Source organism: Musa acuminata, chromosome BXJ1-11 (genome assembly GCF_036884655.1).
Source record: "Musa acuminata AAA Group cultivar baxijiao chromosome BXJ1-11, Cavendish_Baxijiao_AAA, whole genome shotgun sequence".
Classification (NCBI taxonomy): Eukaryota; Viridiplantae; Streptophyta; class Magnoliopsida; order Zingiberales; family Musaceae; genus Musa; species Musa acuminata.
In genome coordinates, this window is record NC_088337.1 from 31,955,595 (window position 1) to 31,971,390 (window position 15,796).

General features: G+C 41.5%; 2 protein-coding genes and 1 pseudogene across 3 annotated transcripts; all 3 read left to right on the top strand.

The window, feature by feature from the left end:
* Positions 1 to 291: 291 nt before the first annotated feature.
* LOC135585129 (auxin transporter-like protein 2) lies at positions 292 to 4,088 on the top strand. Of its 2 annotated transcripts, none has more exons than XM_065091097.1 (8): positions 292 to 497; positions 599 to 1,139; positions 1,230 to 1,415; positions 1,612 to 1,724; positions 1,816 to 1,999; positions 2,146 to 2,243; positions 3,109 to 3,574; positions 3,659 to 4,088. In XM_065091097.1, the coding sequence occupies exons 2-8, from the start codon at positions 762 to 764 to the stop codon at positions 3,884 to 3,886; spliced, it is 1,653 nt and encodes a 550-aa protein (XP_064947169.1). In that variant the 5' UTR covers positions 292 to 497; positions 599 to 761; the 3' UTR covers positions 3,887 to 4,088. The 2 variants fall into 2 exon arrangements, with proteins under 2 accessions (XP_064947169.1, XP_064947170.1); XM_065091098.1 differs by having other exon boundaries at positions 926 to 1,139.
* Positions 4,089 to 4,384: 296 nt separating this feature from the next.
* Positions 4,385 to 8,527, top strand: LOC103972654 (thylakoid ADP,ATP carrier protein, chloroplastic-like; annotated as a pseudogene).
* Positions 8,528 to 9,509: 982 nt separating this feature from the next.
* Positions 9,510 to 15,468, top strand: LOC103972285 (DNA damage-binding protein 2). Its single transcript, XM_009386573.3, has 11 exons — positions 9,510 to 9,860; positions 9,993 to 10,083; positions 10,188 to 10,315; positions 10,753 to 10,875; positions 11,004 to 11,092; positions 11,178 to 11,298; positions 13,572 to 13,663; positions 13,853 to 13,982; positions 14,122 to 14,370; positions 14,569 to 14,765; positions 14,966 to 15,468. Exons 1-11 carry the CDS (start codon positions 9,645 to 9,647, stop codon positions 15,174 to 15,176), a joined length of 1,647 nt encoding a protein of 548 aa, XP_009384848.2. The 5' UTR covers positions 9,510 to 9,644; the 3' UTR covers positions 15,177 to 15,468.
* The last annotated feature ends 328 nt before the right edge of the window (positions 15,469 to 15,796 follow it).

The following is a 15,796-nucleotide window of genomic DNA, read 5'->3' on the forward strand; positions in this document are numbered from 1 at the left end:
CGTGGCGGCCGCGGCTCCACCACCTTCACCTGCCATCGAGAAGATTCGGCTTGTTATGATTAACACCGCAGTGGACGATGATGAAGTCACAGTTATCCATCATAATCATGTGAACTATGATGCGATTAGAGTCTTTACACCAGTGTTAATTAGGGTTTCTCCGGCCCGGAAAAGGTCGGGGAGGGAGGTGGTGGGGCACGTGCTCACATGGGCCCAAGTATTCCACATGCCGCTGCGTCCAAATACGCCCACTAATCATTACCACCCACTCGATTGAGCTCTGAGCGCTGTTAAGACGCTCCCTTCTTCCTCCCAGTTAGCGAGTCCAGCTGAAGGCGCCTTTCAATCTTTTCACGCGCAGGAGTCGGCTCTTCTCGTTGCAGTGTGAAGGGCAGAGCTCGGCAAAGGTCAGTGTGCAGGCGCTTCCATTGAGGATTCCCAGTGACTAGCTTGCTCGGAGCAGGAACAAAGGACCCCAGCAGCAGAGGAAAAGAAAGGTAGAATTCAATTTATCTCCACCTTCCGCTCTTCTTCCTTTTTCTTTCTGTTTACAGTCTGCTCGCCTTTATGATTCGCCCAACTCCATTTTTCTGTTAAGGGAAGTGAAATCACGCTTCGTTCGCATCTCTTCCAACTTCTATAGACAACGTTCAGATAGATGCATGTCTTTTGCACGGGCTGATTGATCGTCACAGTCTGTATGGATTAGCCAGAAAAGATGTGTTCCTTGGCGGCAGATCTTTCTGACGAAGGAGACCAGAATGGCAACACTTAGTGCCAGATTTGGGTCAAGGGGTTCCTTCTTTGCTTATTGGATTTTCCATTGTTATTTTGGTTGCCGGATTCCACTCGTGCATGCATGTCGCACTCGCCATTATGTATCGATTTCCCACGGTGATGTGTCGCGATGTTCCTATTTCTCCAGATCTGATACCCGATCGCCGCCAGCGAAGATGTTGCCGCAGAAGCAAGCAGAGGAAGCCATCGTGATGTGCAGCAGTACTACCGCAAAGGACGAGCTGGAGCAGGACGTGGTCGGCAAGGAGGACGAGGAGGTGGCCCGCGGGTTCAGCATGAAGAGCTTCCTCTGGCACGGCGGCTCCGTCTGGGACGCCTGGTTCAGCTGCGCCTCCAACCAGGTACTGCCGTCTCTTCTTTTCGATCGGAACCGAAGATCTTGGTGATTACTGGTCCGTTCTCTTCTAATCGCGTTCTCGTCGACGTCGCAGGTGGCCCAGGTTCTGCTGACGCTGCCCTACTCGTTCTCGCAGATGGGAATGCTGTCGGGGGTGATCCTCCAGTTGTTCTACGGGATAATGGGTAGCTGGACGGCGTATCTCATCAGCGTCCTCTACGTCGAGTACCGCACTCGCAAGGAGAAGGAGAACGTGAGCTTCAGGAATCACGTTATCCAGGTTCCTTCCTCTTCCTCTATCTTTTCTGCTCCTTCCCATGATCTTTAGGCTTGGCTACTTTTCCCCATTAAAAGCTACTACTTCTCCCCACACGAACGCACTCCTCGACCCTTGTTACTTCTGCGCCTTTGACTAATGGTTATTAGCGTTGAGATGACGGAAGTGCCCTACTTCTTCCTCCTCCACCCATGTGCAGTGGTTCGAGGTGCTGGATGGGCTGTTGGGGCCGTACTGGAAGGCTGCCGGCCTCGCCTTCAACTGCACCTTCCTGCTCTTCGGCTCCGTCATTCAGCTCATAGCCTGTGCCAGGTATCTTTTTTCCCCCTGTTTCGGTTCGAGACGCATTGCTCGATCATCCACGCATGCCAGATTTACTTGCTTGATGTTGGTGATGGAGCAGCAACATATACTACATCAACGATCGGCTGGACAAGAGGACGTGGACGTACATATTCGGCGCCTGCTGCGCCACGACGGTGTTCATACCCTCCTTCCACAACTACAGGATATGGTCCTTCCTCGGCCTCGGCATGACCACCTACACCGCTTGGTACCTCACCATTGCCGCTGCCGTCCACGGGCAGGTAACGTCATCCACAACGAGAACAGTAGCGTAGGATCAGATGAACTCTAGCTATGGATCTGATTGGTGGGTGATTTGATTGCCCACTTAATTAAGATCGCACAAGGAATGATGACAATGATGCTCTTTTCCGGATGGATCATGCAGGTGGAAGGGGTGACGCACTCGGGTCCGACAAAGCTAGTGCTTTACTTCACCGGCGCCACCAACATACTCTACACCTTCGGGGGCCACGCCGTCACCGTGTAAGTGCCATCATCTCGGACACTCAAAGCTCACTGACATTCACCAACACTAAGTGGGTAGCCGGAAGCGTAGTTAAGCCTGCTTAAACATGGAAGTGCTCTCCCGACGCGTTAGTTAAATCCCACTTCCCAACTTTTCACCCGACCGCCTTCTTTTCTTTCCTTTTGAGTCTGAAGCAGAGGTTTCCCATCTCGCCTTTTCTAAGCATCGCCCCTCCCAGCGACAGCTTTTGCAGGGTGGTGGGGGTGAACGGGGAGGACACGGGAATCATTCCCCGTTCTTTCCTGTCCCCACTTCCTCTCTTCGTTTCTCCCGAATGGAGTACTCCTGGACCAACTTCCGTTGCTTTACCAAGCGTGACTAGGTTTTTGGTACGGCAATGCGATCTCCCAGCGTCGAAGTGGTCACCAGCTGGAGAGATCACTAGTTAAGATGATGAATGCGACCACTGATGGCTTAGCCTTCTTGTTTAAGAAGTAGATTAGTTAACTATAAGAATCTTTTAGTGGTAAAGCGGCGGCTATGATGGGAGGCATTAAACGAGGTGCTGTTGCTTTCTTATACGAAAGCATCGAGTGAGAGAAGGGATTGTGATTAGAGGAACATGGGAACTTGGTGGTCGAGTATGCTGTGTTTCTCCCATCATTGCTCGACCAAGAATTAAAGCCATTTCGATGAGATTTATGTCTTCAGTCAAACCAAGCTTCAAAAGATTCTTCTGAACATGGCTGAAGAGTCCACAGGTTGGCCTTCTGGACTGCAGTAAACTGCCTCTGGAAATTGTTCTAAGGATGTTCACTGTACCAGCCATGTTCTTATATTGCAGTAAGTTGCTCATGGTTTCATTACGATATTTGTGTGCAGGGAGATCATGCACGCGATGTGGAAACCGCAGAAGTTCAAGTACATCTATCTGCTGGCCACGCTGTACGTGTTCACCCTGACGATGCCGTCGGCGGCCGCCACCTACTGGGCCTTCGGCGACCAGCTTCTGACGCACTCCAACGCCTTCTCGCTGCTGCCCAAGTCGAGGTGGAGGGACGCCGCCGTCATCCTGATGCTGATCCACCAGTTCATCACCTTCGGCTTCGCCTGCACACCGCTGTACTTCGTGTGGGAGAAGGTGATCGGAATGCATGACACCAAGAGCATCTGCCTGCGCTCCCTTGCCCGGCTTCCCGTCGTCATCCCCATCTGGTTCCTGGCCATCATCTTCCCCTTCTTTGGCCCCATCAACTCCGCGGTGGGCGCTCTCCTCGTCAGCTTCACCGTCTACATCATCCCCGCCTTGGCACACATGGTCACCTACCAGAAACCATCTGCACGGCAGGTACTACTTGGTTTCCTCTCCTCTATCTTTCCTTCCGGTCTGATCAAAGAACAGCTGTGCTCATCGCTTCACTGTCCCTTGCAGAATGCTGCGGAGAAGCTGCCCTTCTTCTTGCCGAGCTGGACGGCGATGTACATGGTGAACGCCTTCGTAGTGGTGTGGGTGCTGGTGGTGGGCTTCGGGATCGGCGGATGGGCCAGTATGACCACCTTTATCAAGCAAGTCGACACATTCGGCCTGTTCGCCAAGTGCTACCAGTGCCCCAACCCGCACCCTTCCCCTGCTCCCGGGCCGCCGCAGCATCTCCACTGACCCATCAACAGCAGCAGCGGAGAGTTGCTTAGGACTCGTGTGTTCCAGGGCGGTTCCTCCGCTCGTGGTTCTGCGGCATCTTTTCCTAGTTGGCTATTTACCATGTTACTCGAGCTTGGGAGCGTATGCTACTGTCAGCCAGCAGTACTCGTGATGATGTTATTACTGAAGGTGTTTGTCTTTATGACCCAGAGATTAACCATGAGCAAGCCTCGCTTCTGAATCTAAATACTTTGATAGACTTCTTTCAATATAATACAATTAATAATAATAATAATAATAATAATAATAATAATAATAATAGTGAAATGAGGGAGTAATGAGGGATGCATACGTCATTTAACTAAATAAAGGAAAGGAATAAAGAGGAGCTACTTGAGTGACCTATACACGTGGGAAAAGGACATTCAAAAAATACAACCCAATTCGCATCGAGCACCGTTTCCTGTTCAGGTATCTCGTCGGGTCCTCTTCTCTCCGCCGAAGAGACCGACAGCAATGAGCGGTAGGAAGCAGACGGCGGTGGTGTGGCGTCCATTCCCGGCCTCCATGATGCCTCCAGGAGGTTCCCTTCTCGTCGGGCCGCACTCGCGTCCGTGTCCAAAGGCGGCATTGCTTCGCCCGTCAGGGAGAGGGAGAAGGAGGACGGGAGTGGGAGGGAGGCGTTCCCGTTGCCGGAGCAGCTGATTGAGGCATCCTCTCGCCATTGTTGTTGGGGAACCTCAAATCGAACAGGACGACTCAATTACACCTTTCTTTTAATTCTGTTCTATTTCTATTGAACTCGCAAAATTATTATTTGGTTGGAGCTATGACAATATGCCTGATGTCCCTCAATTATTTGATTGCAGACTCATGGGTTGCGGGTCGTAGAAGTGACTGGAAAGAAAGCTATTGGTTTCGTTGATGTAAGCACCTCTGTTATTGCTCCTAAATAGGATTGCATTTGTGTCCTACCCTAATTCTCTTCCTATTATCTTTCATGTTTAACTGTCTTGGTGAAGCAAATGGAGAGAGACATCTCCAGCAGCTACTTAAAGTACTAAAAGAATAATTTTCAGAAATTTGAATTGCCTAAGAACCTTGGAATTTATCATTGGATCATTTGTGATAACTAAAAAGATGATTATAAAAATCTTGATGGCAGCAAGCCATGATTGTGGGAACAAGTGAAATGAGGGGAAATTGAAACACAATTGCTGGCTTTAGTCGAATAGTTGTACATAACTATTGGGTCGAGAGAAGTGGCTGAACTACTAGTTTGGTTTCCAAAATGGTTGACAGGACTGTCAGATATTTAAGAACTTCAAGACGATTAGTTTAGATAGACTTCAAGGAACAACAAAAAAAGAAAAGGGGGGAGGGTAGAGGATCATCTTTTAGTAGTGACAGCCAACAGTGGGAAAGAGAAACTGGAAGTTAGAGGAGGAGGAAGAGGGGGCCATCTGCCGCTGGGGACAGCCTAGGGCAGAGTGGCAGTGGAACAGTGCGGAGCTAAACAGTAAACAGGACACGCCTAACCTCCATGTAAACCAAATCAAGCTTGATTCTGTCAACCTTGATTAGGTGCTAAATTTGACATACATCTGGTAACCTAACTGGCAAATTTGATATTATGATTCCAGCAATTAGACATAGAAGTTGGTTAAGGCAAGGTAAGTTTCTCCAGAATGGAGAATTAGATCTAGCGGACTTGTAAAATTTCTAATTTACAAACCTAAAAAAATGAATAAAGGGCTATCATGGTGGTTTTGATGTAGGTGTATATTACCCTTGTGGAACTTATCTATAATTATCATGTCTCATAAGAATTTTAAAAGAAAATGCAAAACATGGTCTGCTAGGATATTGTTTTTGTTTTAGATGATTTTATGATTAAGCAGGTGAAATTGCAAATTGTAGATTATCAGAGCTTAGGGTTGACGTCCAATTGACAGGCAAATTGAAGTAGACAATTCAGATTATAAATGCTCAGAGAGGAGTGAAAGACATAAGCAGTCTTGGTCAGAAGCAATAGAAAATGTATATGATGGCATTAAATTGTCTGGTGATGTCAGCCTTGATAAAGCTAAATATTAGAAAAGGATTCATGTAGCTATCCTGAATAGTTGGGGTGTGAGCTTCTTGTTACTGTTAGTGTTTGCAGTAGTTGATTTTCCTTTTTTTGATTTGTCTTTCACTGGTTTTATTGGTTTAGGAAGATGCTTCCACTATGTTTGACATAAAATAATATCGTTTTCTAATTCTTTTTTTCTATGATTTGTTGTAGATTCATAAAAGATGAGTTTCTCAGGAACATAGGACAGTTGCTTCTAGTTGTGTTTGATCTTAATGTTTATTTCTTTCAGGCTATAACATTAATAGGGAAGGAGGATGGAATTAAAGGCTATTGGAAAAGAAATCTACCCCAGGTTCCTTGCTTTGCTACCAGATCAAAAGTTTATCCTTATAGTTCTCTAGATTCAAAATAATTCTTGAACTCTTCCAGGTGATCCGAATAATTCCATATAGTGCTGTTCAACTCTTTTCTTATGAAGTTTACAAGGTAGGGAAATTTGTTTCCAATGTTAACACAGTTTTGCATGACTGTGTTTTGTCTTACTGTGTTATACATTTAGCTGGAGTTCTCAATATTTGACAAGCCATGTACTTTTCAATTTGGTTCTAGAAACTCCTTAGGAGGAATGACGGGGAACTTTCCGTTGTGGGGAGGCTTGTTGCAGGGGTTTGTGCTGGGATGACGTCCACACTAGTGAGTTTTTACAAACAATCAATTCATGTGCTTGTTTGCTTGTATGTTTCTTTCCTAGTGGCTGTGTGTGATCAAGTTCCACGATTGATATGATTGGATCAACTATCCTCTTGCCATTAGGCACATAAGGGTTTAAGTAATATTGATTTGTTGTGAACTTCTGGTACTTTTTAAATAGGTAACTTATCCACTAGATGTCCTAAGGCTAAGAGGCTTGCAGTTGAACCTGGCTGTAGAACCATGTCCCTGGTTATATTTATTCTTTTTGATGTTTGTTGTTATATATAAATAAATAAATAAATATATATATATATATATATTCATGTTGCTCTTAATATGCTTAGAGAAAAAGGGATAGCATTGTTCTACAGTGGTCTTGGTCCTTCTCTTACTGGGATAGTGCCTTACATTGCAGTTAACTTTTGCATTTTTACTTGTGAGGTTACACATTTCATTTTCCTTGTAGCATTCTGAAAAACACCTTGAGACATAACCCTTATGACATGTTATTTTTATGCAATTGCTAGAGTGAAGAAGTCACTACTAGAAAAATACCAAAAGAGGCCACAAACATCTCTTACAACTGCTCTGATCTCAGCATCGCTTACTACGCTCATGTGTTATCCACTGGACACTGTGAGAAGACAGATGCAAATGAAAGGTTCACCTTACAGTAATATTTTCTATGTTTTCCCAGGTAATATATTTATTTGTATGCAGTGCTTGCTTTTTATTGGTGATGCGATGATTACCAGTTATTTCTGTTTCTTGCTCCATGTGCACTTGATGTCTTGGGAAGTCTCTGTTTCTTGCTTTTTATTGTATGCAGTACTTGCTTTTGAAGGTCTTGGCCCTATAGGAGTTAATGGCTAGGTAAATGATTAAGAGTGATGTGTAGTCACTTTTCTAGACACAGAAGCACAATGACAAGGGAAAAAATAAGAGCTAAAAATTAACTCATGCTATCAGTTTTGTCAATTAATTTTCTGAAATCTAGAAGATTAGAAGGGCTTGCACAAGCATGGGTAACTTGGGTGTTATCCAGGTGACATGAGAAAGAAACTGCTAAATGTCTCTTCAAGTTGTATGCCACTCAACATGAACTGCCATAAGATAAATTCTCTTACCAGTTTAAAGCTGTATTTCATTATTCTCATGTTATTTCGATGCCTGGATTATAAAATTGGTAAGACAATCATCTAGTTCATGCGGTCATGCATAAAGCTGCTCAAAGTGTTCATCTTTTGGATGGCTCATCTTTGTTGCAATGGTCATATTTTTGACAATTTTGCTTAATGTTAATTATGTTGCCCATAAAAATTCAGGTATCATGGAGCGCGATGCTTTCTTTGGATTATATTGAGGTTTTGTGCCTAATTTATTGAAGACTCTGACAAACAGCAGGTTGTCCTTTATCCATCCGACTTCACTAACCTGTTTAGCGTTTAGCTTATGGTAGATTGACTTAATGTAGGAACTTGGTGTGCAAGAATCAAAGTGGTGTAAGATGATACCCATCAAAATTCATTTCATATCGAAAAGGTTGTCCTTCATTGCTTTGTGGTTTTCCTGTTCAATAAAAACTGTGGATTAGTTTGAGTTGATCCCTAATTGTTTGTTGTCAACACATCCAAGTCTTGCAGCATATGTATTCATCTCAGCTGGTTTCAATCCCCTTCTGTTGTCTGCTGATTTGTGTCTTTATCCGTAGTAAATTAGCATGGCAGTATAATTTAGTTTCTGCTTGATGGGTGCAATTCATCTGTGTCTTCTCCGCCAGGTTTCAGCGTGGAGGCACTGCACATTTATCCATTGAAGCAGGAGTGACGCGCGTCCCGCTGTCCGAACCAATGATTGCCGTGGTCCACTCTGTTCCATGTCCGAGCTGACACAGGTGACGTGAGATTATTCTGTTTATGGGATTATTTGTTGTTAATGATGCCATAAAGTTGCCTACGGGAAGACGAAGCGAATTCGTCGGCGATGGCACTTTTTTCTGTCCCACTGTGTCAACAGTTTTCCCAAACAATATCATTTTCTTTTAGGTTAAGGTACATTTCAACATGACGCATGCATCACTTTTTAATTTTTTTTATAATTTATTAGTATCTAACATAATTTTTATATTTTAAAAAATATAAGATATAAATCTCTTTCAAATTTGAGTTAACATATGTTAAAGTTTACATAGGCTGATAATAAATTATTAATATAATAATACATATAATTTATGATTAAAATATATTTTAATCCATGCGATTTTGGTTATGATCTTTATGTGACATACTAATTCATAATAAATAATTAATATAGTGAGAGATAAGGAGACTACTACGTATTAGCATTAGATTAGTTGATTTACCTCCACTTAAGGTAAGATCGGAAACTCTTGTGTTTGTCGCAGGAGAGACTATTTGCATATAACATCCTACCAGGTAACAACACCTCAGTGTCATTAACGCAAGATAATAATTATAGACTATCTTCGCTCTTGTTACCTACATAGATAAAATATCAAATTGAGATTATTATATATAGTTAAAGATTATTCCTTCGAAAAATATTTAATAAAATATATCATTCTATTTGCTATTAGATATAAAAGCTCACTTTTAACATAATCAATGAATCACTTTTTTACCATCGACGATGATACTTATCCACCTTGGGTTATATTACTTATCTATCTTAGGTCACTAATTTAGGCATAGGAAAGACAAACCTCTTCTCACCGTTGTTCTTTTACCTTCTCATCGTTTAATGTTTCTTGTCCTATGATCCATCATTGTTCGAATCGAGCCAAGATTCGTGAGGGGTTACTGGTCTGGTCTAACCAAGTATATTACTTCGGGTGCATCCAATCGTGGACGTCGTCGGTTGATTGATGGCTTGGGTTAACTTCTCTCCCGCCCGGCCGCTCCACGCCACCTCATTTGCTTCGACGCTCAAGGAAAAGTCGTGTCCACAAGCCCGCCTCTCCTGCAGCTAGGAGCCGCACCGACCCTCATGCCCTTCGCTTCTTCTTCCTTGAGGCCTCGCTTCCTTCGGAGGGAAGCCGACTCCGACGAGGAGAGCGAAACCTCGTCCTCCGGCGGAGAAGATGACCTGGAGGAGGACTTCCCCGAGGAGGCTCAGGTGGAGGAGGATACGGCTGATGAGGTCGCGCCGGGAAAGAGGAAGAAGCCGCCTCCCATCACCATCAGTCTCAAGAGGGTTTGCAAGGTGCCCTATTTTGTTTCCTTTCGCCTAGGTTTCCGTTATTTGCTGTGGTTTCTTTCTGTTCAGGCTTGTTCTTGCCTTAGTAGCGCTGGAATTCGAGTTTGAGTGATATGTTTTACTTTTGCACTGTTGCAGGTTTGTAAGCAATCGGGCCACGAAGCTGGTTTCAGGGGAGCCACCTACATCGATTGCCCCAGAAAACCCTGTTTTCTCTGCAAAACGCCTGGTAAACTGCTGCTGCTGCTGCTGCTCTGTTCTCCTTTGAAGTCTCACTCTTTTCATTTACTTCTTCAGAATTAAACTAACATAGCATGCGATTGCAAATCGTAGGTCACACAACCATGTCTTGTCCACATCGTGTAGCTATGGAGCACGGTGTGATTCCTGCCCCTGCAAGGAACACAAAGACCCCGTTGGATTATATCTTCATGCGGCAACTTAAGGCTAAAATACCAAAGGTGAGAAAATTAGATGATGAAGATTTTCGTTTTGCCAAAAAAGAATTACAATATATTTGTTTATGTAGTTGTTCACTGTAGAATAACTGAGTGGCTACTCCACAACAACTGTGTGAATCAGTTGTTGATTTCAAAAGATATATTCCATTGCTGAGATGCAAAACGTAAAATTGGTTACCAAGACCATATTGGTAAACGAAATCATGTCCACAAATCGAAATTTTGAGAGTATGCTTCTAAGCAAAAGCCAGAACATGTAGCATTGAGATTTGAATGTATGCTTCTTTTTATGTTTAGCTATGCATGGTGCAGTATACTCTTTTTCTTGCTTTTGGGACATCTCATTATCTATCTTATGTCTTTTACCATTTTGCATCTTGGTCACTTAGTGTGTATTAAATTGATATGACATTTTGTTTCTTCAATCTTTGTTACAGTTCAAGCCAGTCTATGTGATCCCTGATCAAGTAGACTGTGGATTAATTAGGTTCCACAGTAGACGTGTAACATGCTTGGAATTTCATCCAACAAAGAGTAATATTCTTCTATCTGGAGATAAGGTGTGCAATCTATCTGATGGCTATTCAATTCGCTGCCTGAGTTGGAATGTAATGCTTTTGTATTTCATTTTATTTATTATTTGATAAGCTATTTTCTCGTTGTTCTTTGCTTTTCTCCTTTGAGAAAGAAAGGGCAACTTGGCATTTGGAACTATGATAAGCAGCATGAAAGGACAATTTATGGATCCATACACTCGTGCATAGTTAACAACATAAAGTAAGACATCTCACCACACTTCATTTTTTGCATCTATATAGTTTCTCAAACCAGGATCCAAGAAAGTGATGATTTCTTCCTCCAGGTTTAGCCTAGGCAATGATGCAATGGCGTATACATCATCCTCAGATGGGACCGTCAGTTGCACTGACATGGAGACTGGAATCAGTACTCTCTTATTGGATCTTAACCCAGATGGATGGAATGTATGTGTTAATTCCTCTGACAGTTAGTATCTATGTATGTGCCTATTGCATGTTTTCACCCCTTGAACACATAGCACCACCTGTTAGTTGTTTTGGGCTGCTATTGTGACTTGTAAATAATCTCAGGATTCATCAAGAAATTGTGTGGAAGCAGCTTCATGCTTGCTAAGTACACACCTTTAAGCTATCTTATAAACTGTTAGTGTTTTGTTCTTTGCAGATGCCAATTCTGCTTTCATTTTACTCATACTACAAGCAAAAAATCTATCTAATTTAAGTTTTTTAGGTAATTATTGTTTTAAATTATTTCATATGGTCTTGTATTATCTTGTCACTGTCTGAAAAATAAGGTCAAGATATAACTCAGCAGAAGTGTAGATTTCTTACATGTGAGTGATCGAGTCTGCTCCAGTTGCTAGAAGACATTGTCTAACACCTAGCATCTGAGTATGGAAAGCTTATATTGACTGATCCTTTCGCATTTTGAAAATTATTTATTAAATTTTTTTGACATGTGAAATCAAGTTTATGGGTTTTCCCTTGTTTGCAAATGCTGCTTCGTGAATTGAGCACTTTTGCTAGTGACAACAGAAAAGAAAAGGTGAACAGAAGACGACCCCGTCCATCTACAAAATGGTTTTTAGAACTTGTCTATAAGCATTTTTACTGCAGATAACTGGAGGAGCAGATCCATGTAGCCAGCCCCAGATAGCTGGGACTTATGGCTTTATTGTTGTTATTGTTGATAACAGGAGGAGCAAGATTTGGTCTAGAAAGTGAAGTAGGTTCTGGATATGATTAACTTGACAAGTTAGATATCATCAAACATGGTACCTCAATCAATTTCTTATCTAGGCTAAGATTTATCTGAAGAGTAGGAAATATTTCTGCAGAAACTCTTGGTTGTGTATATGAGGTGCTAGCTTAGAGGAGATGATTTAACTGATTTTTTTTTTTTTCAATTTTTGAGGCGTAGAATGAGTTAGATTAACCCATTGATTAATATAAGAAATATGCATAGACAAGAAGAAAATGTAAGAAAGATAGGAAGCAGATACAAAGACAAGGAGGAAAAGAGAAAATAAAAGAAGAAAAAAAACCAAAAAAAGACAAGAAAGGGCAGCGATACTCGAAACTAATTTTTTTTTAGAGAGAGAAATAGACAAGTTACAAATATGTTTAACACCTCCAACAGGACTACCAATGTAGCTCATGAAGCTGTCAACTTCCAATCCTGGAAAATTTTTGATATCCTCGTTTGTTGTCTCATTAAACATGCCAGTATCAAAACAACATCTGTTGTGTTCCCTCCATATCATCTAGGTAATGGCAATTATCAGAATATTGTTTCCTTTCCTCAGCTTAGGTTCCATCTTCAGCTTTCTCCAAGACCACCAGATCTCGTGCAGGAACTCTAGAAGCCTTATCCCAAGCTTCTGCCAGAAAGCTCCAAATTCTGTCTACTTGACAACGAAGTAATAGGTGATCAACCTATTTGCTTTCCAGGTTGAACACAGACATCATGGCATATTAATCCATCCTTTGCTGAGAGCCCCTCTTGTGCATGGTCTGTTGTGAAGCACCAGCCAAAATATAATATATCTTTTGAAGGTGCAATTATCTTTCAAATTAATCTCCCCTAAACCACATTCTAACATCTCCATATTGGATGATGCATATGCATCTTACTTAGAATATAGGTTAGGGTGATGCATATGCATATGCATCTCAAACCGTGATGGTTGAAGACTAAGTGCACAGAGGAGAAAGATTGAATATGGTGGGCTTGATTCATTACAGAGATATGTATCCTTCCGAGGAAGATGAATCAGTGTTTCTGTTAAATTACTTTGGTGATGTGTGTCAACTTGAGTGGTCAGATTATTTTATCACCTTGGAACACTAGAAAAATTGTCTGCTTTCGACTTAGTATTTGCACTCCCTCCAACATAAAAGAGCCAAGATATTCCTTCTATCTGGAACTTCTGTTTCAGCTAAATTATGGGTAACAAGTATCTCACATATAAGAAAGTCATAAACTAGTAGCATCTTGTGAATTATCAGAGTCGACAGGTACACTTATATCCTTTAGTTTATGGCATTGGGAAGGTGATAGTTCAAGAAACTTTTCAAAACTTGAGAATTCATCTTAGAAAATTCAACTGTTGGCTATTGCTAGTTTTTCCTAGCGGTTCCTATGTTCCTACCCTTCTTTGCATAACTTAATTCTTGGAAGGATTGAGATGTATGCCTGAATTATTTTTGACTTTCAGGGCCCTGCTAGTTGGAGGATGCTGTATGGTATGGATGTCAATACTGAGAAAGGTGTTTTACTTGTAGCAGATAATTTTGGATACCTCTACTTGTGAGTACCTATAGCCAAATCCTTTTATATTCTGCTCTTCTTTTTTTATAATGGTTTATCTCTAGTAGGCTACATGATGGGAAACTTTATTACATAATTTTTTTCCCTCTGATACCAATAGAAAGGTGTTCTTGTAGCAAATAATTTTTTCTTTACACAAGTCTATTTGTTTCCCTCTGATACAAAAAGGTTGGATGTGCGGTCAAATGTGAAAATTGGTGAACCAATTTTAGTACATAAGAAAGGAAGCAAGGTTGTTGGGCTTCACTGCAATCCTGTACAACCAGATGTTCTTCTAAGCTGTGGCAATGACCATTTTGTGAGTATTGTAGTTCATGTTATTGCATCCCTAAATTTCTTTATGATTGGTTTTAGTATGAATTTCTGATCAGGTCTTCTATTATATTTCTTATAACAACGAAAGAGCAATAAATCTTCCCTACATGTATGATCTCTAGGCTCGAATTTGGGATGCTAGAAGGTTAGGTACTGAATCTTGCCTTGCCAGTCTTGCTCATGGACGTGTTGTGAACTCTGCATATTTCTCACCGCTGACCGGGAACAAAATCTTGACAACATCTCAAGACAACCGCATTAGAGTGTGGGATTCAATTTTTGGCAATTTGGAATACCCAAGTAGAGAGATTGTCCACAGCCATGATTTTAATCGTCACTTGACTCCTTTCCGAGCTGAGTGGGATCCAAAGGTTGTTTTCTGTTTCTGGTGTACATACTTTACAAATGCTTAGCTGGTTCAATATGCCTTGATTTCTTATGCTCAGAGAGGGGATCAATTTGCCTGTTTTGTATCTTGTTTTATAGGAATAAGCCAATTATTGCATTTATTTTTTTCATATATGAGCTGCATATGCTTCTAACTCTTTTAGTATGGCAATGTTGTTTAGGATCCCTCTGAATCGCTTGTGGTTATTGGTCGTTACATTAGTGAGAACTATGATGGGGTTGCATTACATCCTATTGACTTTATAGACACGAGTACTGGTAAGCTTGTGGCTGAAGTAATAGACACAGATGTAACAACAATCAGCCCTGTGAACAAGCTTCATCCTCAAGATCATATTTTGGCATCGGGGAGTTCAAGGTTTGTTGCTTTTCTTTCCTTCTTCAACACTGATCTTCCATTTGGGTGGTGCATAACTGAGCAACATTTTGATACATCTTCCTTCTTCCCTCTCCTACCTTCTCAAGGGAAGATGCATTCATGCATATCCTTGGTGCCACCATCTTTGCTTGACTTGAAATATGTCAACAGTTGTCAGCTCAAATTAATTCACCTTGCAGGACTCTGTTAATTTGGAAAGCAAGGCAGGAAGATTGGGAAGCGAAGAAGCAACCAGAGAAGAGGCCAAAGCAGTTCATATTTAGGAAGAATGAGAAGAAGTCTAATGGGAAATTCGACAGCGACAGTGGTGGTGATTCTGACTGTGACTCCAATGGGAAAAAACGCAAAGCCAAGAAATGCCAAGGTAAATACAAAAAGCTGGCCTGGTGAAAGAGGCTTCTACTCCCTAAAGACTGCCTAAATTTAGGATTCTGTGTTCCCCATCTGGTCTTTTGCTTGACCGCATTTTGTTCACCCGTGTTTTTGATTTATGGCACAATAGGCAACTTTTTTGCAGACTGTAAATATTTATCTCTACGTAGGACATCAGCTTTGAAGTTTGCTTGATATGGTCATGACCATTTTGGAGTCCACAAGTTATTCCAGTCCTGTAAAATCAAACACCTTTTCTCTCGTCCTCCTGTAATAGTATAGAAAAATCTCGTGGGAGTTCATTTTGTCATGCTTGTTCATATTTTTAATATCTGATTTAAAATAAAAGGTAACATAAGATTTTAGAAGGATCCATTTCAAGTAATTCTGATCATGATTGGAATCGAAACTGAATCCATTTGGTGATTTATGGGTTTCAAATTGAATTAAAATCATATTTGAATGATTTAATTGTGCTTCTTGATTTTTTTTTTTTTAAATTAATTTTGAAAATCAAATCAGGTATATAATTTTTTTTCATTATTATAATTTTTTTTAATTAAAAATATTAAAAAAAAATGATTCATCCTTGTACGATTTAAGTCCCAGAATTTGAGAACCGAAATGGGGTCAGACGT

What these genes read in the sequence shown, in the direction of transcription:
- LOC103972285 (XM_009386573.3), top strand. Translation starts at nt 9,645, where the DNA reads ATGCCCTTCGCTTCTTCTTCCTTGAGGCCTCGCTTCCTTCGGAGGGAA. An exon ending in GTCTCAAGAGGGTTTGCAAG is followed by an intron (nt 9,861 to 9,992) that starts GTGCCCTATTTT and finishes GCACTGTTGCAG; the next exon opens with GTTTGTAAGCAATCGGGCCA. An exon ending in TTTTCTCTGCAAAACGCCTG is followed by an intron (nt 10,084 to 10,187) that starts GTAAACTGCTGC and finishes TGCAAATCGTAG; the next exon opens with GTCACACAACCATGTCTTGT.
- LOC135585129 (XM_065091097.1), top strand. Translation starts at nt 762, where the DNA reads ATGGCAACACTTAGTGCCAGATTTGGGTCAAGGGGTTCCTTCTTTGCT. An exon ending in TCAGGAATCACGTTATCCAG is followed by an intron (nt 1,416 to 1,611) that starts GTTCCTTCCTCT and finishes ACCCATGTGCAG; the next exon opens with TGGTTCGAGGTGCTGGATGG. An exon ending in AGAAACCATCTGCACGGCAG is followed by an intron (nt 3,575 to 3,658) that starts GTACTACTTGGT and finishes TGTCCCTTGCAG; the next exon opens with AATGCTGCGGAGAAGCTGCC.